The sequence below is a fragment of the Athene cunicularia genome (assembly GCF_003259725.1).
Source record: "Athene cunicularia isolate RWA chromosome 1 unlocalized genomic scaffold, athCun1 chr1_part1, whole genome shotgun sequence".
NCBI classification, from domain to species: domain Eukaryota; kingdom Metazoa; phylum Chordata; class Aves; order Strigiformes; family Strigidae; genus Athene; species Athene cunicularia.
The window spans coordinates 87,493,307-87,518,643 of record NW_020799091.1 but is presented as its reverse complement, the minus strand read 5'-3'; the positions used below and the strand labels follow the sequence as shown (position 1 = coordinate 87,518,643).

The 25,337-nt window shown below is 40.2% G+C and overlaps 1 protein-coding gene and 1 long non-coding RNA gene across 5 annotated transcripts; one reads left to right on the top strand and one right to left on the bottom strand.

The window, feature by feature from the left end:
* Positions 1-2,836: 2,836 nt before the first annotated feature.
* LOC113478126 lies at positions 2,837-4,591 on the bottom strand. The gene is made up of 3 exons (XR_003398002.1): positions 4,528-4,591; positions 4,277-4,346; positions 2,837-2,949 (listed from the first exon to the last, which is right to left on the bottom strand). It is a non-coding gene; the product is annotated as an uncharacterized LOC113478126 (long non-coding RNA).
* A 4,133-nt stretch (positions 4,592-8,724) lies between these two features.
* C1HXorf21 (chromosome 1 CXorf21 homolog) lies at positions 8,725-24,639 on the top strand. Of its 4 annotated transcripts, XM_026860058.1 has the most exons (4): positions 8,725-8,806; positions 14,794-14,978; positions 15,654-15,731; positions 22,641-24,639. In XM_026860058.1, the coding sequence occupies exon 4, from the start codon at positions 22,642-22,644 to the stop codon at positions 23,518-23,520; it is 879 nt and encodes a 292-aa protein (XP_026715859.1). In that variant the 5' UTR covers positions 8,725-8,806; positions 14,794-14,978; positions 15,654-15,731; position 22,641; the 3' UTR covers positions 23,521-24,639. The 4 variants fall into 4 exon arrangements, with proteins under 4 accessions (XP_026715859.1, XP_026715877.1, XP_026715866.1 ...); XM_026860065.1 differs by lacking the exon at positions 14,794-14,978 and having other exon boundaries at positions 8,747-8,806; XM_026860068.1 differs by lacking the exons at positions 8,725-8,806; positions 14,794-14,978 and adding an exon at positions 8,816-8,935.
* The last annotated feature ends 698 nt before the right edge of the window (positions 24,640-25,337 follow it).

Sequence of the window (25,337 nt, the reverse complement as noted above, 5' to 3'; positions counted from 1 at the left end):
GAAGCATCCCTGCTCTGATGGTGTTTGGGTTCTAGGAAGAAGAGAACCCCGGACAGTCCTAGCCTTGATTCTAAAGGAGAATGAGTCTTGCAGAAAATCTAAAAGGTTTATCTTAGTAACTTTTTTTTTGTTTTTCATTCTTTCAGCAGCACTAGCTGATGTAGAAGGATCTGTAAACAGTTCTGTGGGCTGAATCAATCCAAGCACTTGAACCTTCTTTTCTTCTTTTACTTCCCCTTCAAGGCCTTGGTGTTATTGGCAAAGGGCTTTGAAGCCTAGCCTGGAACCTCCTGAAGTGACAATGGGATGTTAAGAAACAAAAGTTCCTTGGACATCTTCAGTCAACACTCAAGAGTTGGGAGAAGTTGTGGAAGGAGATGTCAGATGAGGAGGTCTCAGTTCAATCAATGCTTCCAGGGACCAGGGTACAAAAGAACTGATCCAGAGTTTTGGATCCTTTCTAATGCCAAAGTCTGACACTGATGTGATGGCATGCACAGCAGGAGATGTTCCTGAAACTTGTGCTCTTTATTTTGGAGTTCTAGGTTCAAAGGAGTAGAGACAGATACATATAATGCACAAGTTTCTTCCTGAGTCAGAAAACTCATTTGCTGTGTAAGCTGGGGACACCAATCTTTTTGAACGTGTTGTGTTTGAATTGGGGATTGAATTGGATTTGGATTTGAAATTAATTTGGAAGATACTGCATATATTTCTTTCTGGGATTGTCAAAGCAGAACCTCAAAGCTATGCTTGAGGGGGAGAAAAACAGCTTAGTTCTACAAAGAGAAGAAACTCAGATGGAATTGGCTAAAATAATCTACAAGAAAAAGGCAGGGAGGAAGCTAGCAAAGCTATCAGTGAAGCTATCAATGAAGGTTGTGAGGTAAAGAAAGCTGTAGAGCATCCAGAGGAGAGTGTAAGAAAGTTGAAACCTACCTAGTATATATCATTAGGGAAAAAAGCCCAGTCAGCCATAAAGAAAGGGGATATGTGGACTGGTCTTCAAAGACTGAATTTGACATTTTGATAATTTATTGTGTGCTTTTGGAGCATCTGTTGAGACTACATATCTTAAACATCACTTAGGACAGCTAGTCTAAAGAATGCACTTTCCTGGTGCAATGCTGAAGGAGCACAACACACAAAAAGAAGAAAATCGCTTGTCTGAAACAGTGACTGGTTCAACTATTCTTGCTCCTCTCCTACAAGGTGTGGTTGAACTGTTCACCACACAGTCCTGACCCAGCACAGGAACCAGCCTGCTACAGTCCAGGAAACCCAGGGTAACGCTAGTTAGTGTTAGTACCCACTCTGTCAGAGCCAGCGGGATTGCAGCCAAGCCTGAAGGGCGGGGTGGTGGGCCAGAGGCAAACATAAGGGATGTCTTTCCCTGGAGTGACCATAATGTCACACTTATGCATGTAGCGTTGCAGGCAACCAGAGCAGTCAGATTTGCGTACTGGATCCATAAGCACAGATGTTTGTGCAACAGGAGATGCTTGTTACGGGATTATGTATGCAACGTGAAGATGGCTTCACCTATGCTATCAGTTATGACTGTTTCAATAGGTTATTATGCAGTTATGTACATGGTCAAATTATGTGAATCTTACACAATGGCTGAATGGTTTTTCCAACAGCAAGGTTCCTGGTTTTTTTTTTTTTGTGTGTTTTTTTTTGTTTGTTTGTTTGTTTGTTTTTGTTTGGTGTTTTTTTTTGTTTTTGTTTTTTAAATATACCTCAAAATATAGTTTTCTGATCATGTTTCCTAAGGTAAGTTCCTGATAACTGCAGCACACAGTAGTCATGTTATTCCCTCATATTCCAGGGGCTTTGACATTTCAGTCTACCTAGCACTGGTTCGTTAACAGAATGTACTTACATATTCATATTGCAATTACTTGTTTTTAACTTATGTCTAATTCCAATAATGCTCACCATTACCAGAACAGCCTACTCATAGGCATTTGGTTCTCTCCAGGTTACAACACTCCTCTGCAGGAACAGAAGATCTTTATGGGCAGAGTTGAGAGCTAGGGTGGAAACTGCTCCAGCTGCCTTGTTTGTGAGTCATCTTTGTGAGCACGTTAACTTCCAGAAGCTGAATTCTTCTTGCATAGAAGATTCTTCTACGAAATTTAATAACATTCTAATGATTACAAAAGAGTGATTTGTCTGTATATACTCCTTATTGAGGCTATTAGGACAAAAGATAATAGGGGCATAGATAAAATAAGGCTAAACGTTCAGACAATGAACATCAGTGTAGCAGTGGTAAAATTAATCTACTTATTGCAGAAGTTCTAATGACCTTATAAGGTTCCTATTATTCTAAGATAAATTAATAGCTGACTGTTTATTTTGTATGAGATTATATTTTTGGTATAATGATACAAAGAATTTTAATTGCTAACTTTAGCCTCTTTTATGCATTCATTTCTACCATATTGTTTGAGACAGGGAGTCAGCCGGAGGCGACACACCGCTCAGTTTCATTTCATATACTATTGATACAGTTTATTCTTTATAGTCTATGCAGAAATAGTTATGTGGCTAATGACCAAGACACCGCACAGTGAGTGTGAACCACAGCCGAATGTTTTAAAAATACTTTAGGAAAATTCTTGCTCCCCCTGCAGTCAAAGGAAGCTTTTGCAGTGAATTTAAGAAGGAAAGGAGACACGCATTTCTCCTTCGGGGTCCTTAAAATGTGCTTGATGTTTGTGCATGTGTGTTTGTTTGCTTTGCTTTGCTTTGCTTTGTCACTGCTTACTTAGAAAGAAACTAGATTAAAATTTTAACATCAAAATGCATTTCTTTTGGATATCTTTGCTTACTATCTTTGCTTGCTGTACTTTTGTAAACAAGATAAACAGTGAATAAACAGAAAAACCTACTTCCATTTTGTACAAAGTTCTCAGATGATTAATGGTGGAGCATGTGAGTCTGAGGACAAAAGAGGACAGAGTGTTAGAAATCTCAGAAGCATTTGAAATATAGGGAAGTACAGTTCTAATTCATTCACAACAGTATTTTAAAGCATGACATGAACTTTTGAAAATAAATTTTAACATTAAATAATTATAATTATTACATATGTACATAATATATATGATTTAGTGTCTTATTATATATGTAATATAAATGTGTAAAGTTTTATATAATAATATTTCCAGATATTATATTAAAAAAATACCACAGTATACATCAAATAGCATAACATAGTAAGCAGCTTTCTAAGAGTTTAACACCATTCATTTTCATAGAATAACTTCAACTGGGAGGGAACTCAGAAGGTTACCTCATTACCCTCTTTTAACATCCAAATAAAAGGATTTTTTTTTTCCATACCTTCTCCTGGAAGGACTGATTCTTACTTTCTTTTTGCCTCTTCCTCTTTAAAATTTTGTAATAATTAGAAGGCTGATATAAAACAAAGAGCTCTTCTGTGGGTGAAATGCTATGTTTTCCTTATACATGTCAGCAGAAGGTTTTACTTTTTATCATTTTGACAGCTGAGACAGCATATGTGAAACAGGTGATCTCGAGTAACAAAGCATATTTCTCATGACAGCTTGCTGGGCAGGAGAGGAAGGATTTAAGAATTACATAACAGAATTAAGCACTGAACCTTTCAGATGCTTTAAAGTCAGTTCAGAGCTATATATTTTGGCAAATAAATGAGATTTTTTTCCATCAAAATGGATTAACTCAGAGAAGTTATTTTTAGTTTGAAGTATTAGCTTTTCTCCAGGTCAGTCCCATAAAATTTGAAGATCAGATTTACATTGTTATTCAGAAAACATCTGAAAGAAACACCCTGTGCACTTTTGGCTATGCAAAGACCCCTCATCATGTAAACTTGAAACACCCAGCCTCCCAAAGAAATCTGGTATGCAGCAGTCAATCATTGCAGAAAAGGCTGTTGTGGAAGAAGTATGAGAAGCTGTTTTCCCTGTATGTGTGGTGTCCTGCAGGTACAGTGGCTGATGTGTGGATACTGTATTTGTTAGACAGTCGCTCTGCCTTTCTTTTGTTGACTCGAGTTTGGAGACTGTCTTGTTTGTAACAAATTTCACTGATCATGAGAACGTTCATTCTACGAGTTTATGAGCAATGCTCAGTTCATTTACCTCAGGAGGCAATGAGGAACTGGAATGTGCTCTGCCAGAGAAACAGTGCAAGGGTGGAGTGTCCAATTCTTAGCAAATCTTATAATATATGTCTTATCTCACTAATGCAAATGTCAAGAGGCTCAAACTGTTCCTCTCACCTTTGTGCCTTTAAACATAAGCCATGCCACCTGCAGCAGGGAAGTCCAATATTCTTCTGTGGCTGTGGGCCTGAGGAGTGGAGAAGTGAAAAAAAAAAAAAAGTCAAAGGATGATTTCTTCTAGTCTGCAGGTGAAAGAGCTTCTCAATTCCTAAATGGTTTCATAACAATTTTTTTTAGATGACAGGACAAAATCCCCTCTCCCTCTCCCTCTCCCTCTCCCATGTTATTTCATGAGGACAGTAGCCTACCAGTACAGATTGTGTCAATCTGTAGCTGCCAGAGTTGTGAATCAGGAGTGGTGGTAATTTTTCCTCTTTTGTGGGCTGTTCTAAGAGCTGCATCTTGGATGGGAAGTGCCCTTCAGTTGCCATGCAGAGCTGGTCAGACCTGCTTGGTTTATCCCGAGGCAGGAGAGCAAGCAACAGGTTATCTCTTCTCTGTCCTCTCCTTAGCCACAGCTGAAAGGCAGGAAGGCAGTGACCAAGCAGCTTCTGCTCTTCAGGAGACCTGGTGCTTCATTCTGGAGATACAGCTGGGTCTGTGGAGAAATTGTAGCATGTAACAGGAGATACGAAGATATGGTCCACTCCTAGTCTTTTCTTTAGACTGATGTTGCTGATTCAGACAGTTAAACAAAAACGACCAGTCCTGCAGGGTAGCTGTTAGAACCCAGATCTTCTGTTTACACAGTTGACCTTAGCAGCATCTCTAGAGCTCCTCAATGCTATGAGAGGTCATTGTCTATAATATGACCACTTTTCTCTGCAGTCCAGAGTCTGTGAGCAATAAGCAACCAACCTGCTTTAAGGGCAGCAAGCAGCCTTAATCCTGAGTTTTGCTAGGTATCAGTTCAAAGTACTGTGTTCTCATACAAGGCTAGATACAAATTTTTGTGACCATTGATTCCGTTATGTATCACACATGGGTGAGTCAGGGATGTTGTGAAATATTTCCTCCTTTCTTGTAACAGTAAATCCATAGCAGAATGTGAACTATGCTCTGACGCTAAGTGCTCTTTATCTTATGGCATCTGTGTGTGTATAGTTATTTTACAAACTTCTATTATTTCATTTTGCCTTGGCTGATTTGGCATGAATGGCTCCTCAGTTTGATGACGATACAGATGTCTGTAGGGTCACTGTAATTTTTAAGTAACAATTGCTATGTTTTAAGTAATGATGTTTGAGTAGCTTGGTGTGATAGAAGACCAAAAAAAATTGAAATGGTGCAAATACTAAACAGCTCTAATTTCTGATGATTTATCTAGTTCTTTCCTAATAAGTATTTTTACCAAGTCATGAAAGATGCAAACTACCTAACACAAACAATTTAAAGGAAAAAAAAATAAAAGGAAATAACCAACTTTGCTTGACTGCACAGGCCTTTGTTTTTCAACATTTCTAGAATGCCTAGAAGGATACAAACACTCCTTAATACTGACTTAGGAGTTAAACTTTTCAGTTTGGTAAGTGTTATTGCTACTCTTCCTGGTTTCATAATTGCTTTTTAAAACAAACAAAGAAACAAATAAAAACCTGTGTCATCCACATTGTCCTGAACCTCCTACCTCTTGTTAATTTTCAGACATCTCTCTGCTCTTTTGGGATTCTTGATGCCAGTGTTTAAACTTGTTCCAGTAATAACTTTTACTAGGGAAATATTATTACTTGACCTGTGGCTGCCTTCTTTGGTTAGCTTTCTCTTATTTTGCAATTTTTTTTAACAGTTACTGAAATCACTTGAATTTATTTCCCTTTTGTGTAACCCAATCTAAAAGATTGTCTTGTTTTCCTGACAGTGTTATGTAAACTAGTACTTGCTATAAAGTGCTTTTGCAAGTTGAGAAAATGAGTCATGTAATATTTACAGATGTCATTTCAGAAACATAGAGGATGTCAGCAGTGTTGGCAATATAGCCCAAAGTATCAACTATCAAAAGTTGCTTTGAGCACAAAAATATTTCTTTATCTTTAGTCTAATTTTTTCTCCTTTGTGGTTATTTTGTTACCTCTGTGTCTAGTTTCATATTCAGCTTTTATCTATTGTGTCATTGTGATTACAGTCACACATATTTGTGTATTGTAGCAATGTGTTTTCACACATCACTGTTATTTTATGTCGCAGTAGCAACAAGTATTTGCAGAGAAATATTTGTTGTCTTTTGTACTAAATACTGTATTTTCTACCTCCTTCCTATTTAGAATCACAGACCAACTGAGGCAGGAAGGCACCTGTGAAGATCATCTGGTCCAAACACAGGCTCAGAGCAGTCAGTGAGGGCAGGTTGCTCAGAGCTGTGTCCAGTTGGGTTTTGAATGTCATCAAGGATGGAGACTCCACAGCCTCTCTGAGGAGTGGAGTTGGACCACCTGCACAGTAAAAAAGTGTCTTATATTTACATGAAATTTCTTGTATTTCAGTTTGTATCCATTACCTCTCATCCTGTCACTGGAAAGAGCCTGGCTCTGTTGTCTTTACTCCCCCCAACAGGTATTTATGCACATGGATAAATTCCCCTGAGCCTTCTCTTCTCCAGGCTGAGCAGTCGCAGCTCTCTCTGCCTTTCCTTATATGTCAGGTACTCCAGTCCCCTTATCACCTCTATGGCCCCACACTGGAGTCACTTGCTCCGTGGCTCATAGTGGGGAGCCCAGCACTGAACCCAACACTTTAGATCTGTCTCACCAGGGGTGAGCAGAGGGGAAGGATCAGCTCTCCCAATCTGCTGGCAATGCTCTGCCTAATGCAGCAAAAGGTGATACTGACCTTCTTTCTATAAGGACACATTAGTGGCTCAGAATTTACATTTTTCAATTTAAAATGTTCTACCTTATTCCTAAACCTTTGTATTGTTTTTGTCCCAATTTTCCTGAATATGTCTATGTATCTTCAGTAAATCCTCCAAGGACCACATCAAACATACTCTTTTCCTTAACTAGGTTCCACCTTAAAGAAAATATGTTTTTTAAAGAAACAACACTGGATCAATTTTTCTCAAATTGCTTTCTTCTTATTTATGTAACTAAATAACCTTTTGCTGTCAGTTTTCCTTGCAAAAGCTCAGTTTCAGCCTCCATCTGAAAAAGCTTCCTTGTCTCTCTATGCCTGTATAATTGCTTGATTTAATGTTTTTCTGCCCCTTACCAGCAACCATCTTTTTCAAAAAATCAATTCAGCAATCCTTAGCTTTCAATCTGCTTTTCAGAAACTTATCCCTGGTCCCATTTGTCCCTCCCACCCCCTCTGCCAGGTCTCATGCCCCTGGATATTGCTTCAGCAGCAAACTGTGGTGAGCATCTTTTGTTTGTTAGCAGACAGAACCAACGATTTGTCCGCAGTTGTTCCAGCCTGTCAGATTTGCTGCTTTTCTTTTTATTGTTTGTTCATAGCATGGCTGTCCAGAAATACCTAACTCAAACAAAACCACAGGCAGTGGTTTGCTGGCACCTGGTTTGTATGGACCAAAGTGCAGAAACGTTTTCTATTATTATCTTGTTAAAAGTACTCAGTGGATCAACTGCTTTTTCTGTTGCTGCTTCCAGATTTCTCCAATCATCTCCATTTTAAACCTCCTGAAAACAGTACCTGAATTCAAACACAATTTTCAATTGAATGTTACTGGCAGAGAATTTGGGAAAGCTGAAAAAGTTGGTTGCTGGAAAGATGAAGGAATAAGAAGCAAGGGATGTGGAAATCAGAGTCAAAGTAAGAACCAGTACTTGAGAAAATGATACACGAAATTCAGCCAATTATCACTGGATGGCTCTACCTAGAAATTACAGACATGTGCCAGTGCAACCTGATGTAACCAGACCTCTGGAATACCTCTTGGGTTTCTGCAATTTTTGTGGTATTTTGATACACTATAAAATAAAAAAAAATATCCCTTCTTAGCAGCTTGACTGCCTTTGATTATATTATGTTACACTGAGGTATAGTAAAAAACTAAAAAGAAGAAAAACCCCATCTATTGCTCAATCCTGTTTTCCAGTTAAAAGCTCTTTGCCTGATCCTAAAGCCTCACCACTAGTGGCTAGTTGCCACTGAACCAAGAAATACATTAGCAGCGTGACGCATGATTTATTTTTGACAAAGACTCATTGCAAGCATTGGAATTATTGTATGTATCATATGGCAGGATTTTGTACAGGTAGGCAGTGTTCCAGCCAATCTGTATTGCTTTTGAAAATATAATTTTAAACTTGTATAATACAATTAACTAGTTCCTCCTTTGGAATTACACAGAAAATCCTGGTTTATCCCAGAGAGTCTGTCTAGCCATAGTGGGAAGGCCAGGAATAAAACTGCCAATATTGTACTGAGCTAGTCCTGCAGAGATGAATATTCTTCCTCGTCCTCAAGATGCAGACAGGTGAAACAAGCATCTCCTCTTATCAGCTGGGATTTGCTGAGGCTTAGAGCTTATTAAATCTGGAGACTTGCTGAGAAGGGATTCCAGAGCTCACCCAAAGGCAAAAAAGCAGAAAAAGGCTCTTGGGGGAAGAAAGCCAAGGGGAGGAGAGAAAGGTACACCCTGCTCTGGCAACACTGATAAAACAACTCAGGCTCTGCTGCTCCCTTCCTAGGTAGAAGCTGTGGGCTGCTGGAGTCTCTGCTCTAGACCCTGCATCTTTAAAAATACTCCTTCAATAAAAGGTAGAACTACATGCCAAGTAGCAAAAATACTTCCTCCCAGACCTGCTAGTTAGTCTTATCACTAATCCAATGATGGGCCTTTCTACCTGGTACATAGGATGCAATTAGCTGCTACTTAATTAAGTGAGAATATGTGAATAATCATTTCAGACTTGTGAAGCAAAGGATGCAGTATAACATCCCTGTGGGATTCCTGCAGTAGGAGGTGATCTGAGATAGGAGCTCAAGCACTTTTTTATTCTGCGGGAGATGCTTTGAAACACAGGGATCTGGGGTGGCCGCTTTATTTGTTTGCCACCTGGAATACTGATTTTGATCACTCTATTTGCTACACACACTCAGGCTTACAAATAATAAGAATTTTTTTCACAATGCTTGCTGAAATTATTTATATGAATTTCAAGCATTTAAAGAAGTTTTCAATATATGAAAAGCATTACCTAAAACTAAAACTGTGAGAAACCACTAATGTTTCAGATTATATATCCATATTTTAAATGTTTAGATACTTACAAAGGAATGATGCATCTTGGGGAAAAATCTAGAGAAAAAGTCACTGCTGAATTTTCTCTTGAAAATGGACTTTTAAAGAAATAGACAAGGCCTACCACAACATAAATTCTATGAAAGGAGCAGAACTGATATCTTTGTATCCTTGAAAACTTAAAAAATTACCCCAGAAGACTCTCTAAAAAGATCTGGAAGGTGCAAACATAACCAGGGTTACAGCTGCTGTTAAGTCCTTTAGCCGAGCTGGCTGGTGAGATGGGGAAGAATATGCTGCTTCGTTGCTTAAAGAGTAGTTGTGGTTTGCACTCTACCCAGCATACTGCAGTTTCAAGCTCCTCTCTGCTGCTGACTGAAATGCATCATACCCTGAGGCATTTCAGTCAGCAGCAGAGAGCAAGCTGTACACAGTATTTATGGTGTACCTCAGTATTTCAGTAAATATATATATATATATATATCTCTACATTGTGGACCACCTTTTATCCTCATTATTATTTGAGGCTAGAGGGGTGTTAAAAAGTATGTGGCATTTAGGTTTTTTTATTTGTTTGTTTAAAACAACCCATTTCTAAGTTATCAATACAAGTAAAAAAAAAAAAAGGAAAAAAAAAAGTTTTTGGATTTTGGCTAGACATTGACAATGAAAAGAGGGCATCCTGCCCAGCACACTACCTTCTGATGCTTTACAGGCCACTTGTGATTCATGCACCGCAGACTAAATAACAGTGCTTATATGCTTATGTGCCCATATGTGGTTATGCACAGAAACCACAATATATTCTGTGCAATCAATGGGATCACTTGTACAGTAAGATACTTTATTCAGAATATATTGGTGCAGCATTATTTATGACCTTCATTAAAAAAATATGGGTTGAACAGTGACCACTAAAGGTAAATAAAGGATTATGAATGAAGAGAGGTTGAGACTTAAGAGAAAGATTTCTGAACTGTGACAAGACCAGTCTTTTAGTTCATGTAAATTAGTGTGAAAGGAGAAAGAACATGAACTGAAAAGAGTTCATTAACTGGCTATTAAATACAAGAAAAGACTAATGCTGGAAATGTAATGTAGAACAGCTTGAATATGCTATGTCCAATACTGCTGTCTTTTCTCATAGAAAACTCCCTTTGTCCTTGGAGATTTTATCAGAGGGTGCAATGATTTTGTGTATAATTTTCTCATATTTCTAAAAAAGTCTTGCTTTTTTTTTTCCTTGATTTTCACACAGATTGAACCTGTAGAGTTGACTGGATATAACTAAAATATTTATGTGAGCCACAAAAGAGAAATTAAATTTAACACAAGAATAAATTGTATGTTTTATTGACTGGCAGGAGCATTTAAGGCAGCAAATATTCCCCATTACATTGTCACTTGAAGTACAAAAAGCATATTATAATGCAACAAGGAATCGGGAAATTCATGGCCCTTGCCTCTGTAGATAACTAAAAGTTTTAGTGGACATTTGTATGGTGAAATTACTATTTCATTTTGAAGTATCAGACTCTGGATGCAAAACTTGTTTGATTTAGCCATGTGGAAGGTGCTGTGCTCCCTTGCGCGGGTTCTTGTAGGTAAAGCTGTGGGCCCCAAGCCCAGCCAGACTTCTCGGTTCTGTGTGGGCAGTGGCTGGCCATGGGCAGCTGGAAACAGTAAATACAGCTGGGTACCAAAACTCCCCCACCTCTTCCAGAGCAGCAAGGCTCTCTGTGCATCCATGCCCTTTCTAATCCTCCTTGGAAGTACATGGCCAAGATGATAATGATGCCACAACCACCTTTCTTCCATGTAACAGGCATAGGGAATGAAGCAATTAATCCATGAGGTTCCCTTAAGCCTGAGATATCTCAAAACCAGATTTGCATGGCACTCATTTGGAAAATGGGAATCCTCACATTTTACCTGGAAAATTATATTCATCTATTTTCTGCTACCAACAATAAAGAGGAAAAAACTGTGTAGAATGGAGGCTTCTTCCCTGTTTAAAGACTGATGCTTTACACAAATAATTGATTACACCGGTGTAATTAATACATTGGAAACCGAGTTTCAGGCTCGCTCTAATCAAGTGTGGCATACTGGGAAGCTTGAAATATAACTGCTTTTGCTGCAGTAAGGAACATAAATCATTCATGTTTGTTCTTTATGATGAAGTACTCGATAAGGTGCTTATCTCCTTCCCATAACCTCTTCCCTTGCAAAGACCAAAAGGATTCAAAATATCTCCTTTGTCATATTGCACAAAGTAATTATAAACCAGGTGATAATTTTAAGGTGTTATCTTTAACCTTCTTAATTTCAAAATTTCTAGTTAATGGTGTAGACATACCAAATGGGAATAGAGCTAAAATTATTTGATAACCTGGTAGAGCTTACTGTGTACATACCTGCTTGAATATATGTGCAGGGAAAATAGATTTATTTTCTGGACTTATTTCTACTATTAATTTTAACGAAAAGCTATGGAATATTGGTCCTTTCGAAGGCTCCCAATTTATAATTTCTAGAATGCAAACATTTCACCTGCAAGTGACAGTCAGCTGCCTTTGCACTCTGACAAAACAGGCCCAGGCTAAGCAGAGATTTATTTATACTGAACCTCTGTGGTAGAGCCTGTAGCCATACAGAAGGAACGTCAGCCTTTTCTTGTGTTCATGGCAGTGTAGTATAATAATTTACAACATATTGAGACACTCTAGCTGAATGGCATCTGTGGACAAGGGTTACTGCTTGAAGAAATGAGAAATGGTCTAGTACTATCCTATAGATGAGTGCCTTGGCAGCATTCTTCTGTTCTGTTTACATCAGCCAATAGTGCATCACTTTTGGAGCAGATGTGAACAGCAAAACATCTGGTGCTGAAACCTTATCTCCATGGTATGTGTGGTCTGGGGAGGTTATATTGGACTAGCTCCGCTGTGGTCCCATGAAAGCCCGTGATGAAACATGCCCATGGCAAATTTCAAGTATGGTTCTGGTGTGTGTCCTCCTGTTGAGTTTCATCCAAAAGGAATCCACTTCAGATGCTTCAAGAGGCAAACCAAAGCACAGTGAGGGCATACAGCTGACAGATTTGTTTGGAAAATAAACTCCTGAACTAAAATAAAAAGCTAAGATAGATGTTCTTAGGGTCAAAATAAAAGCAGTTTCCTAGATGAAACTCCCTGGAAGTAGAAGAAACACGATAGAGAAGGAAACAGGGAGCTATGCAACTTACTTGAAATGTTTTACATTTTTGAAGGTGAGGTGTGTTTTGCCAATTATCAGGCCTAGCATAAAGGACACAGCCAGCATAAAGATGAACCAATAACCAAATTGTATTTGACACAAAAGGGTCAGTACATGGGTGAGCACTGGGGGTACAAACAAGTCAGATTATACGTAATCAGCATCAATCCCACTGACCCTAACAACACACAACCAACAATGTGTGGAATAAATGGTGAAATGCAGTCTCCCATAGATGGGAGACATCCAAGTCAACAAGCCAAACACATAAGACCAATGAAGTCACCTACTGAATTGCTACACAGCTGGCATTTACAAAGGCCAGACCTGACTGGAGCCCAGTTCGAGGGAGGCAGGAGGTCCTTCCCCAACAGGGAACTCTGCACAGCTCATCCACCTCACAGACACCACCCCTTCCTGCAAGTGGTCCCAGCTTTTATCCCTAAGTGGGACACCTGACCTTTGGTTACTTAATGCAGACACCTGGGGCTCATTTACCCAATGGCTCTGTCTGCAAGGCTGCCACACCCTGGAGGGAAGCCTAAAGGTAAACCCAACCCCCCTTTGTGAAGGGCTGTCAACTTTAATTGGGGGCTTGGGGTCGAAACCCCAGCATTTCAGGGTAACATTCTTGATGCATTGGACTTGCTGTAGAGAGGCACACTGACAAAAATAAGTTTTCCTGGCCTTGGACAAGCTCAGCTACGTTTGCAAATGAAGAGACTGAATGAATGACTCCCTAAGGTGCTGAGCTTTTCCCTCTCCTCTCACACTTATTCCACTGAGCATGGGAGGATGCAACACATGCAGGCATCTTTGCAAAAGGGGTCAGGTGCCATTATCTTGTATAGTCTCCCAACTCATTCAGCTCCAAATCTGGCCCTCAGAGTGCTACACTCAAAGCAGTTGATAAGTCACAATGTAGAATTTCATATAGGATAATGCTTCTTAGCTGAGGACAACCCTTCCAAGGTCATGAGTGAATGTGGAGAAGGTCATTAGAATAAATGAGTGTCCCCAAAGCCTAGACTGTCAGGATATTAAATGTGCAATTTATATAAGAAAAGACAGTTCAACATCTCCCTTCTATAGGCACCTATAGCTGCTGTGCAGAAATACAGACAGTGTTTGACTTCCTCTAGAGCACTAAAAATATTACATGTGCATGGCTGGGAAAAAAAGGCCACTTATTTTTTTCAAATGTAGGTGCCTGAAGGTAAGTCTGAAATCCTTATTTAGATATTTCTATGAAAGTAGATTGATTTTTCAGTGGTTCTGTATAGCTGCGCTTTTCTGGCTGTGGCAGCACTTTTTACTTTCAAAAATCTGCCCATTTATAGCTGTTCTTACATGGATTATATGATTTAAAATATATTTTGAAAACTCTCTGAGGACCTTTACCAAAATGCTTTTTTATAGTACCAAAGTAATATCCCAACAGTCTAACTAGAAATATTGAGCTTCTGGGTATGTATTTCTCTCTGGATCTGTAGAAGAGGCAAAACCTCCTAGTGATTTATCTCTTGCTCCCCTCAATACTATTTCAACCAGATATGGAAATATCGAAAAAAGTGTTGGACCAGTATATAAATTTGTCAAGGCCTGAGATTGGTCCACAGTGCCAGTGAAAGATCAAGGAAAAAAAATACAATAAAGTTAATATGTTAAGCATAAAAGAGTTGTCACTACAGTAGCTTTGTTTCCACAGGGAGCACTTCTATAGCAAAGATATCTGTTGAGATCTGCATTAAACTGCCAATTTTGTCCATTTTTTGTGCTTTTTACATGTCGTTGATACTAGCATGGCATATGATTTGGTAGAATATTATTTGATTAAACTGTTGTATGAACTAGCTAGGGATGTATAGGTAGGGCCAGGCTGACATATGTAATTTTTCCATGACTATGGCTAAGAAGTCTTTGGCTACTAGTCCTGATCATGTATCATATCACATCAAATATTTAGCAAAATTATGTTTATAGAAGCATTGTACCACAACATATTTTCTGGCTGGCAGAGTTGGAGGCTTCTGAGAAGAAAAAACTGAAAAATAGGTCCTCAATAAGGAAGTTAAAATACACTCAGAATGAAAATAAATTTATCTTATTATTGCAGTGTATGGATGCCTGATGATGCCTTTTAAAGCAAATTCTGTACATCCTACTGGGAGCATTTCAAACAGTCAAGTTACATCCTTCAAGCAGTACTTGTCCTCTGTTCTTTAAGGAATACTCCATCTCAAAGACATATTCACTGTCCATACACCTCAAGCTTGGAGGTTGAACTTCCACTTGCCCAAGGTATTTTCATATGCTGCCCCTGCTAAGACAAGCTGCCTGCCTGGGTATGGCAGGCACTAAGGTACTGAGTGCACCTGGAGTCTAACTTTCCTCCTGACAGCTTTTGCAGATACCAAGCAAAACCTGATAAACCAGCTGAGCTGTGCTGTTCGGTGGAAGCTGAGATGTATGAGGGTCTGTAGAGAGCAAAGCAGGCCTGCTATGAAATGCATTTCTACTCTGGCATATCACTCTTCCTACCTATTTTGCATAACAATCTTGACATGTCTAGATATCTCGCTGTCTCGATGAAAAAGAGAATGATAGTGGCTGAAAAGGGATACACTCTAAGTTGCCAACAAATGAGCAGTTTCTCTAAGATTGTTCTTTCTAGCTGTTCAGTTCACCAGGGTTTTTTTGTATAACAATTAATAAAGAGAAGTCCATCTGCCTGGACTGAGTGTGTTGCAATCCACTATTTTAACAGTACACGGTTTCACAACGAAGTTTCATTTAGACATAAAAGAGGAAGCAGCTTCAGTGTGCTGCAGTTCAGGCAAGTTATAAAACCCCTTCATCTCCTGAGGGACTTCCTTTCTATACTTCTGTGCTATAGAGGATTAGAAATAAAATACATGTGATCTTAGAATTGTATGTAAAAAGGAAATAAAAACAGGACTTTGCATTTTGGGGTAGGACAGACTCACAGGAAGCTTTAAACTGGTTAGAAGACAACAAATTTTCTGTACCTGGTCAGCTGCTGTATCTTTGGAGGTAAGAACTAAAATATACTATGCATTATATAAATGTATGAAAATGTTCTTGCTTATCAAAGTGTTGTGGTTCTGTTTGTGTGGGATCACAGCTGGTAGCTGGTAAAATGAAGATGCACTTTTTCTGTTTGGAATGCATGTGCATCTTTGCAGAGTCTCAGCTGCTTGCTGTCCACATGCAGTTTCTGCTGCCTTAAGAAGTGATGAAAACATTTCAAAAGGGTATTTTCACAACTGTGACTGACCATGATTGCAATGCAACTTCAAAATGCAAAAAAAAAAAAAAAAAAAAAAAAAATCTGATATTTCTAAAGTCTTTCATAAAATCATATAAAAAATGTTTTTCAGAATGCTTTTAAGGGAGCCTTAAGAGGTATGTTGCTTTAATCATAATTATGGTATTTTTATTCATCTTTCTGTGCATGTTAGTGTACTGACTAAATGATGTCTTTGAAGTAATCTATTTATATATGAGAAATAAAAATAGACACCATAATAAACATAGGCATTATATTAAAAAAAAAAAAAGTAGAAAAAAAGCTGAGACTTCTCTGAAAACAAGATGATGTTAAAAAGTATAAACAAAGAAGCTTTATCATTTTATTTTCCTGATTCACAGTGAATTTCCTGGTTCGCTGCAGATTCACAGTTTGACATGGGTATACACATACAACATGCAACTTCCTCCCTCTTTTTTATACTCTACAGCAGATGTGACTTATGTTTCAATGCTCGTTAGTGCACCACTTCCCTCACTCCTCCTGGGAAACCCCTTCAGCCTTTTCTATCTTTCTTGCTTTACCATTTATTCTTTTCACTTCTAGTGCACATTAATTTATTTCCCCTTTACTTCAACTGCTTAGACACAAAATATTACAGTCCGTGTAGTTCAGCCATGACAACAACTAACAACTCATTAAAATAAGCACAGAAATCCAGAAACATGAAGTGATTTCCACCCTAGATAGACTTAAAAGCAGAGTGTAGAAACAGAATGTAGTCAATTCATCCTTATGAATGTGGAACCCAACCCTTTCCTTTCTCACATTTCATGTTGTGTCTTCAGCTGTGGATAGGAGATGTAAAATGCTATTAAAGCAGATTGTCCTGAAAAAAAAAAACTTTGTATGGGTATAGGTGATTAAGAAAAGTGTGGAAAATGGTGAACCAGGCTTGCTCTGTACAAAGTTTCAAGGAACTTGAACTGCTAAAACAGACTTGTATGGGAAATTATTTGAGAACTCAAGAAGCTATATTTACCCACATACAGTTTTAATTGTATTTTTTATGGAAGCCTGTTCCCTCAAACTCCACTTAAAGATATAACAACACTTGGACATACAGTAAGAATGTAGGTTTTTTTTCTAAATGAAAGAAACCAGATTTTCCTGAAGCTCACTGCCATCCATTTATCATGAATAAAAATGGGTAGACACTTGTATGACAAGAACATTCAACAGCACAATAGACATATAAATAAAATGTGTTCTTGGGGAAGATGTCTCTCCTCACTTGCTTCCTTCAGCCTGTCCTTCAAGGAGATTCCCTCATACTCCTGAAATACAGGATTATTATCCTCTCAAACCTACTCTAATTGTTCCCTCTCAAGACAGCCCACATTCCCCTGTGGGAGAGGTACTCCTAGCTTTCCAGCATCTCTTGAACTGTTGACATGGACTAAGGAAGATGAGCTGGTCTCATGTTTTCTTCTGTGGGAAGACCAAAAGATCAGAGTGGAGAGAGTTGCAGGGAGGGGACAAGAGGGGTTTGCTCATGAGCACTGCTAAAATAGCCTCAGAGAGCAGTCCCACAGGTCCCAGATCTTCCAGAGCAGCAGCAGTAACAGGGAGAGGAGGTTGCACATGCAGCAGGTGACATTCAGATGCTTGTGCAAAAACACGTCTTACTATTCCTCTTCTCTTCTGCTGTGGGCAAAGTGGGCCAACTCATACCTCAAATAGCAGCCACCGTTATCATAGAATCACAGTCATAGAACAGCGCAGGTTAGAAGGGACCTCAAAAGATCATCTGGTTCAAACTTTCATGGGAAAGGGAGCCTAGGTGAAATTATCTAGCACCCCGTCCAGTCGCATCTTGAAAACCTCCAGTGATGGGGACTCCACCACGTCCCTGGGGAGGCTGTTCTAGTCATTGATTGTTTTCACTGTAAAAAATTTCTCCCTTATATTGAGATGAAACCTCTCCTGATGCAGCTTGTACCTATTGCCCCTTGTCTTCTCCATGTGGCTCCTTGTGAAGAGAAAGCCTATCTCCTCTTTGTAGCTGCCTTTTAAGTGGTGGAATACTGAGATGAGTTCCCTCCACAACCTTCTTTTTCCAGGTAGAAGAGTCCTAACTCCTTCAGTCTTTCCTCACAGGGCAGGTTCTCCAGCCCTTTGGTCATCTTCATGGCCCTCCACTGTACCCTCTCTTGTCTGTCCACATCTTTCTTGAATTGTGAGGACCAGAACTGGATGCTCCAGGTGTGGCCTGACAAGTGCTGAGTAGAATGGAATGATCACATCTCTGTTTCTGCTAGTAATGCCCCTGCAGGTGCAGCCCTGATGCACATTCAGTTTGTGGTCCACCAGGACACCCAGGTCCCTTTCACCAAAGCTGCTACCCAGCCACACAGATCCTAGCCTGTACTGGTTATGTCATCCCAGGTGCACTTGTCTTTGTTAAACTTCATACTGTTATTGCTAGCCCACTCTTCCTCACCCTTCTGACGCATCCACCTCACCACGCAGTTTAGTGTCATCAGCACGACCCAAGACAACCCTGAGCACTGGAGATAGGCCTTATCAAATGGGGTTCAGATACCAATGACCTGTGGGATTCAGGCATTCAGGAAAGGCTATACTCATCCATATGCACGGCTCATTATACTACTTTCTTCACTCTCCTGATTGCCCTACACTGGCTGCACTCAGGCTTTCTGGGAGCTGTTTCACACCAGCCCCTGTGGAAGGTGAGTTATATATCCTGCAACATAAGCAGGCTTGCTCTCCAGACTATCCTGCTTGCCAGGAGAACTCTTGCACACATGTCCTGCAATCTGAGGTGGATCCCAGGCCTCACGGAAGGGATCTGTCTGTAACTCCACAGCCTGCAAAAGTGTCTTAAAATGGGAAAAAATTACTACAGATGGATTCACAGGATTTGACTTCCCCTTGAAACAGGGAGACTGTCATCCAGGGTCCCATTTACTAAGTCAGCTAGAACTTAAGGTATATGCTGTGATAAAACTTGAACTCCAACAACCAGCAGCACAACTTTAATGCCTTTCAGAGCCTTGCTCAGAGATTTGAAAGCCAGACATAGTTAAAAAGCTTGTCTCTTCTCTGAGTTTCCACCTCCTCCTCCTCCTTTTGCAGTGCAAAAGAATGTCCCTCTCCCCACTGAGCTGTGATCCCAGCTGGCACCACATTCTTTTTGTTCTCCCTAGCAACTTTTCATCTTGCTCAGGTTTTTATATAGGACACAATTTATCATATCTTTTTGTGTACGCTTCTCAGGCTTTTCTTAAGCATTTTCCTTATCCTGAGCCAAGAACTCCCATTCCGTTTGCCTGCTCCCAGACTCTAACCTGAGGTCTTTATGCAAACATTGGCACTGTCTCCAAGCATTATAACCCAGCAAATTTGCTGCCACTCAGAAAATATTTGGAATACCACTGGATTCTCCACCTGGCTTTAAACATTCATCCTGCCTTTAGGCCTTTCTGCTGCTGCTGAACTGAACAAAAACCTCAGGCAAGATATATGAGTTTTTAAGATCATCTGACAGTAATAAAGTCTATGTCAGATAGAAAAGACAGTGTAAACCAGACAGTCTTCCTCCGTCTCCACTAGGCTTAGATAGAATGTAGTCAGCTCCCATTGCCAGGAGTAGCCACACAAAGAAAAATCTCTTTGTTCACCTCACATGTAAAATCCAACAGATCAGAATTGTAAAAAGGACTGTTTTTCCTTGTGCAAGGGAAGTCATGCAGTTATTTTGAGGAAGAGGGAAGTGAAATCTGAATTTAAGGAGCATGAAACCCAAAATATTGAAAGACATTAGATACAATCCCTGTGCACTTGAAATCCCGGTGCATATGTGTGTCTGTGGCATGGAAGGGTGGTTAAGAGAATGGTCATGAGAAAGTAGAATTAATGAAAACTGTCATCCTTATCAGATGTAAAATACAAGAATTAAAGGTGACCCAATTGCTTGACCAGCCATTGGTAGTGATGGAATAACAACTTGACAGAGGTATATATTATATTAAGTACTAAGACCAGAGATATATGCACCTCTCTTTTACATTCAATCTCTCAACACTACCTATCAAAACTTCAATCAGATTTCCTTGAAAAGCTGGGAATAGTCAGATTAGTGTGACAGCCCTTCCCAGCTTCAGAGGGTGAGCTTGTAATTAGTTCAGTGAAATGCACATCTCCTGAGCCTGCTGAGAGCCTAATTTTTTTAATTTGCCAGTTCTTTTGTTTCCACGACTGCCTCTTCACACAGTGTGCTCCAAAACTCTTAAAATAAGCATTGCAGAATGCAATGCAAAGAAATGAAACCAACGGTTTCATTTCCCTAATGTATCACCTTATGACAAGAAACAACATACATCTGAGTAGGAGGAAAGACAGAAGTGTCACATGCTACCTGAACACAACTGGCTTTCCGTATGTTGGTTGAGCAGAGAACAGGCCATATGTTATATTTCCACCCATTTCTCAGAATCCACAGTACAAATAAGCGTATAACAATTCCAGATTCATGCTAGCCAAAGTCAGTGGTGACTTCGCAATAAAGCCATCTGGGCCGTGGATGACTAGGGGAAGGGAAAGAAGGGGATAGAAGCAGAAGAGAGAGGGGGATGAGTTGATAGCCTGAGTAGCTCTAGTATTTGGCTAAGATTTCTGTGGTGGCACCTTCATCACAGCTAAAACATAAAGCAAGACAACAGCAACATACTGCAAGGAATGCCAAGCCCCAAACATTTTTTTTTTCTTTCTCCTCTTGTATAAATAGGTCACTTTTCATTAAATGTAACCTGCCTGTGGGAAATCTCACACAACTGGCAGCAGCAGAGAGGGTCCAGGTCACCAAAGTAAGTGTTTGGACACATTTAATTTCCTTTAATTTAATGGAAATTTCCTTCTGAAGGAAGTTTATTTTCCCTTCAACCTTCTTCTTCATAGTATGGAAGTGGTTTCCCACCGCCAAGGAAAGTCTTTTCTCACACTGTCTCTTCCTAATATCTACTTAGTCTATATTCATGCTTAGCCAGGATTTAGCCAACATTTATTATTAATGCAGTATTTTGCATGAGCAGCTGTGGCATGCGAAATACTTTACTAAGAAATGAAGGACGTTTCAGTCTTTGAAAAGATATGTTGACAGCAGCATGGTGTAGTGCAGCATGTGCCAGAGAGATGCCACCTCCCCATTCACAGCTTGTGGGAGGATGTTCCCGTTCTGGTGCGGGTGTTTTGAAATAGACAGGCAAACTGACAAGTGACTGGGACATATGTTCATATCTGCAGAGACAGTATCTGGTAAAGATTAAAACGATATAATTGGATTAAATAGTAAATGTAGAAAAGTACTTGCTATTAAAACAAAGAGAAGTTATCTGTTCCTCTATCACACAAGATATTTTGTACTATAGAAAGCACAAAACCAATTTTCATTTTAATTTATTTTTACTTAAGATTTACTTTCTCTTTGCTAGATCGCACAATTTCTTTGGGACATCTTTCCCATTGATCATGTCCTTGACATCTGCTAAAAAAACCCCACAACAACACAGAGGTGGATTTAAGAACAATTATGTGTTGGTGGATCTGCTAAAGCTTGGTCAGAACATTTACTGATGTGCAGATGTATGTGTCCTTGCCAGCGAGTCCTGTCTTTCATTACTAACATGTCTGTGCAGCTTCTGAGACTGAGCTGCCTGCTCAGAGTGGGGAGAGTTAGTGACTGCTGAAACCTGATTGTGACTTTGTAGAAACTTGCGTACAAGAAACTGATTTCAGAGCTGGTGGTACTCATGAATAATCCAACAGTAAAGGAGCCAGAGTACTTCTGAAATGTGCACTTTCTTATGCATTGCACTGAAATATGTCTCTTCAAAAGTGCACTTCAGATTTCTGCATCTAGGATAGTCAGTTTAAGATCCTTTTATAGTAACTGGAGAGTGGTAAACAAATCTAGGGCACAATTAATTTCATTTTGATTTAGGTGTCTAAAACAGGTCGGATGAATCATGCCTCCAAAAAGCTTTGCTTTTTTGCCACTGACATTTTAATGTCTAAAAGTTACAGACAGTTAATTCCATCCTGCCTGACATGCAGAAGTGCAAAGTGCTAATTTAATGATCTGAGATATTTTAATGACAAAGGAACCCCACCCACAGTCATCGATTAGTCTGGAACAGAAGGGGTAATACTCTCAATATGAATCTCAAATCAACATATTTTGGAGGCAGCTGACAAACCACACACGACAAAAGTTGCTTCAAAGCATGTGACAAAAAGGGGAAACCCCTTGGCTTCTTACTGAAGACAAGGGAAAAAATATATATATTTAAGGGTAAACTATTACAACTATTATCACAACAAACCACTTCTTGTTCCTCTCTTCCCAACTCACTTGTCATTGAATGTATTGGACGTGCCATTCATTATGTTATACAGAATATGCTTTGGTGTGATTAACAGCACAACAGGGAGACTAGCTGATCACTTCACTCAATGACTCAAGTCCTTTAGAAAGACGTTTTCAAATTGGAAACATCTCTTCACAGCTAGTAACAGACTTGTGAGTGTAATCACCACTGAATGACTTTGTAATGAACTAACGGTTTCTTGTAATTTTTCTGTTTGCTGGTGGTTCCTTTTCTTTGGTGAAGGATGCTGTCAGAAGGTTACCTTTACAGAATTGCCTACCTTTGTGAAGACCTCAACCCTGAGCTATACAGCAAGAGATCAGCTGAAGAAGTGGTGTGTGAAATGAGGTCTATTAGTTATTCTTCCACGGATGAAGGACAAGGAAAGAGCCTCCTTCAGAGATGCAGATCTGCTGGCAAGTGCATTTCCTCAGTCTGCTCTAGAGGTAGCAAGCACAGCAGAAGGCAGAAGGATAATCCCCTACAGCCTACACAGCACCCCACGCCCTCAGGGCAGCCATCTCCAGCTATGCCTGTCTGTGAGGGGCTGACAAGAAAAGACACCTACCTGGTACCTTCTTCCTGCAAAAGCATTTGCAAGAACTACAACGATTTGCATATAGCTGGGGACTACGTGGTGCCAATTAGCTCAGTCGCGACAGATTTTACCTGTGACAGCGGCATAGGACCCTTCTTGGAGTCTTCAGAGATTCCTCCCCCCATGGAGTCTGTGAAGGTCCCTCCCTCCAGTGACACCAACCGCAAGCCAGCCCAAGGCTACTCCTCATGCTGGCGGCTGGCCAGCTTAGTGCCCCACCAGCAGCCCCTCTCCGACTCAGCCCTGAACGACTACCTTGAACAGAAGCTGGTGGAACTGTATAAGCAGTACATCATGGATAGCACAGCAAACAGGGCATCCCCCACTCAGATCCTGGCCTCAGAGCTTATCATGACTAATGTTGATCAAATCAGCATGCAGATATCACGGGAGAGGAATATGGAGACCACCAAGGCCAAAGACATTGTCATTAGCCGCTTCTTACAGATAGCCAGTGAGAAAATATCCTCAGAAATTAGCACACCTAGTCTGCATATTTCCCAATATAGCCACACTAATGCATAGTACTTGAATATCTACCATTAAAAAGATTTTATGTTCTGCAAAGTCAAATTTAGTTTCTTAAGACATTTTTCTGCTTCATAAAAATGCATTTACTCCCTACCACTTAAATTAAACCTTCAAGTACATATTAAATAAGTAAAAATGCCTGTACTGTGCAGCCCCTTTTGTGGACCAGATGATTTATTGGTTTGGGTTTTTTTAAAAAGTTTTTCCCTAAAGGCTTATATTAGTGAGCCTCTGACATTAAAAAAAAAAAAAATGTAGAAAAATGACTAAGAGCATATGACACTCTTCCAGGCACTCAGGTGTTCACTTTTTTCCCCAGTTGCTTGACATATCATTTCAACTTCCCTCTATCTGGAGTCTGCCATCCTACCCCCGGGTGAAGGGAAGACTTACACAAGCACAGTGATGGCAGAGCCACAGAAATACAGAACCAAGGATGTCATCTAGTTCACCTCTCTGTCCCAAACGGCTTTATTTATGACATCACTCACAGAAGTTTTTATAATTTGTTCTTAAACATATTAAGGGGATAGACACTTTGTGGTTTCTTCCATACTAACCCTAATTATTTAATTGATGTCTTCCTGTTCAAAAGTTACCATCCCTTTTTGTGAAGCACAAACTCTGTTTTCAAACAGACTTCATCAGTAGGAGTGTACATGTATACCAGTGTGTCTTGCACTGAACGAACTGTTACAGTGGATGCTGGAGACCTTTGATCACAGACAGACACCACTTTGCCAGCTACTTATAGACCCACAGCTGTGGAGTAGTCATGTGGGGACAGTGATAATAAAGGGGGAAGAGGAACAAGAGGAACACCTTTGTTCAGAGAATTGCACACCGAAAAATAAGGGCTAATCCAAACCCCATTTGATAAATGCAAACAGTTCCTTTGAATGCAGAAGGAAAGGTGAAACAGCTCAGCAGCATGACTAACCACTTTTCTGTTAGGATCATTGCTGTGTATCATAGGTCAAGGTCATTTAAACCTGATGTATTTCTAATATGAAGGTCCTTTTCTGTAAAATTTCACTGAGTCTTAAAAAAGAAGAATTAAAAAAGGAGCTGCTTTGTGGCAAGGATGGTTACCTTCTTTGAGCCTGTATAATGGCTATATTGGGCCACAACAACCCCCAGCAGCGCTACAGGCTTGGGGAGGAGTGGCTGGAGAGCTGCCAGTCAGAGAGGGACCTGGGGGGGTTGATTGACAGCCGGCTGAACAGGAGCCAGCAGTGTGCCCAGGGGGCCAAGAAGGCCAATGGCATCCTGGCTTGTGTCAGCAATAGCGTGGCCAGCAGGGACAGGGAAGGGATCTGACCCCTGTACTCGGCACTGGTGAGGCCGCACCTCGATTCCTGTGTTCAGTTTTGGGCCCCTCACTACAAAAAGGACATTGAATGACTCGAGCGTGTCCAGAGAAGGGCAACGAAGCTGGTGCAGGGTCTGGAGCACAGGTCGTACGGGGAGCGGCTGAGGGAACTGGGGGTGTTTAGTCTGGAGAAGAGGAGGCTGAGGGGAGACCTCATCGCCCTCTACAGCTACCTGAAAGGAGGGTGCAGAGAGCTGGGGATGAGCCTCTTTAACCAAGTAATAAGTGATAGTTCAAGAGGGAATGGCCTCAAGTTGTGCCAGGGAAGGTTTAGACTGGGTATTAGGAAGCATTTCTTTCCAGAAGGGGTTGTTGGGCATTGGAATGGGCTGCCCAGGGAGGTGGTGGAGTCCCCATCCCTGGAGGTGTGTAAGAGTTGGGTCGACATAGCGCTGAGGGATATGGTGTAGTTGGGAACTGTCAGTGTGAGGTTAATGGT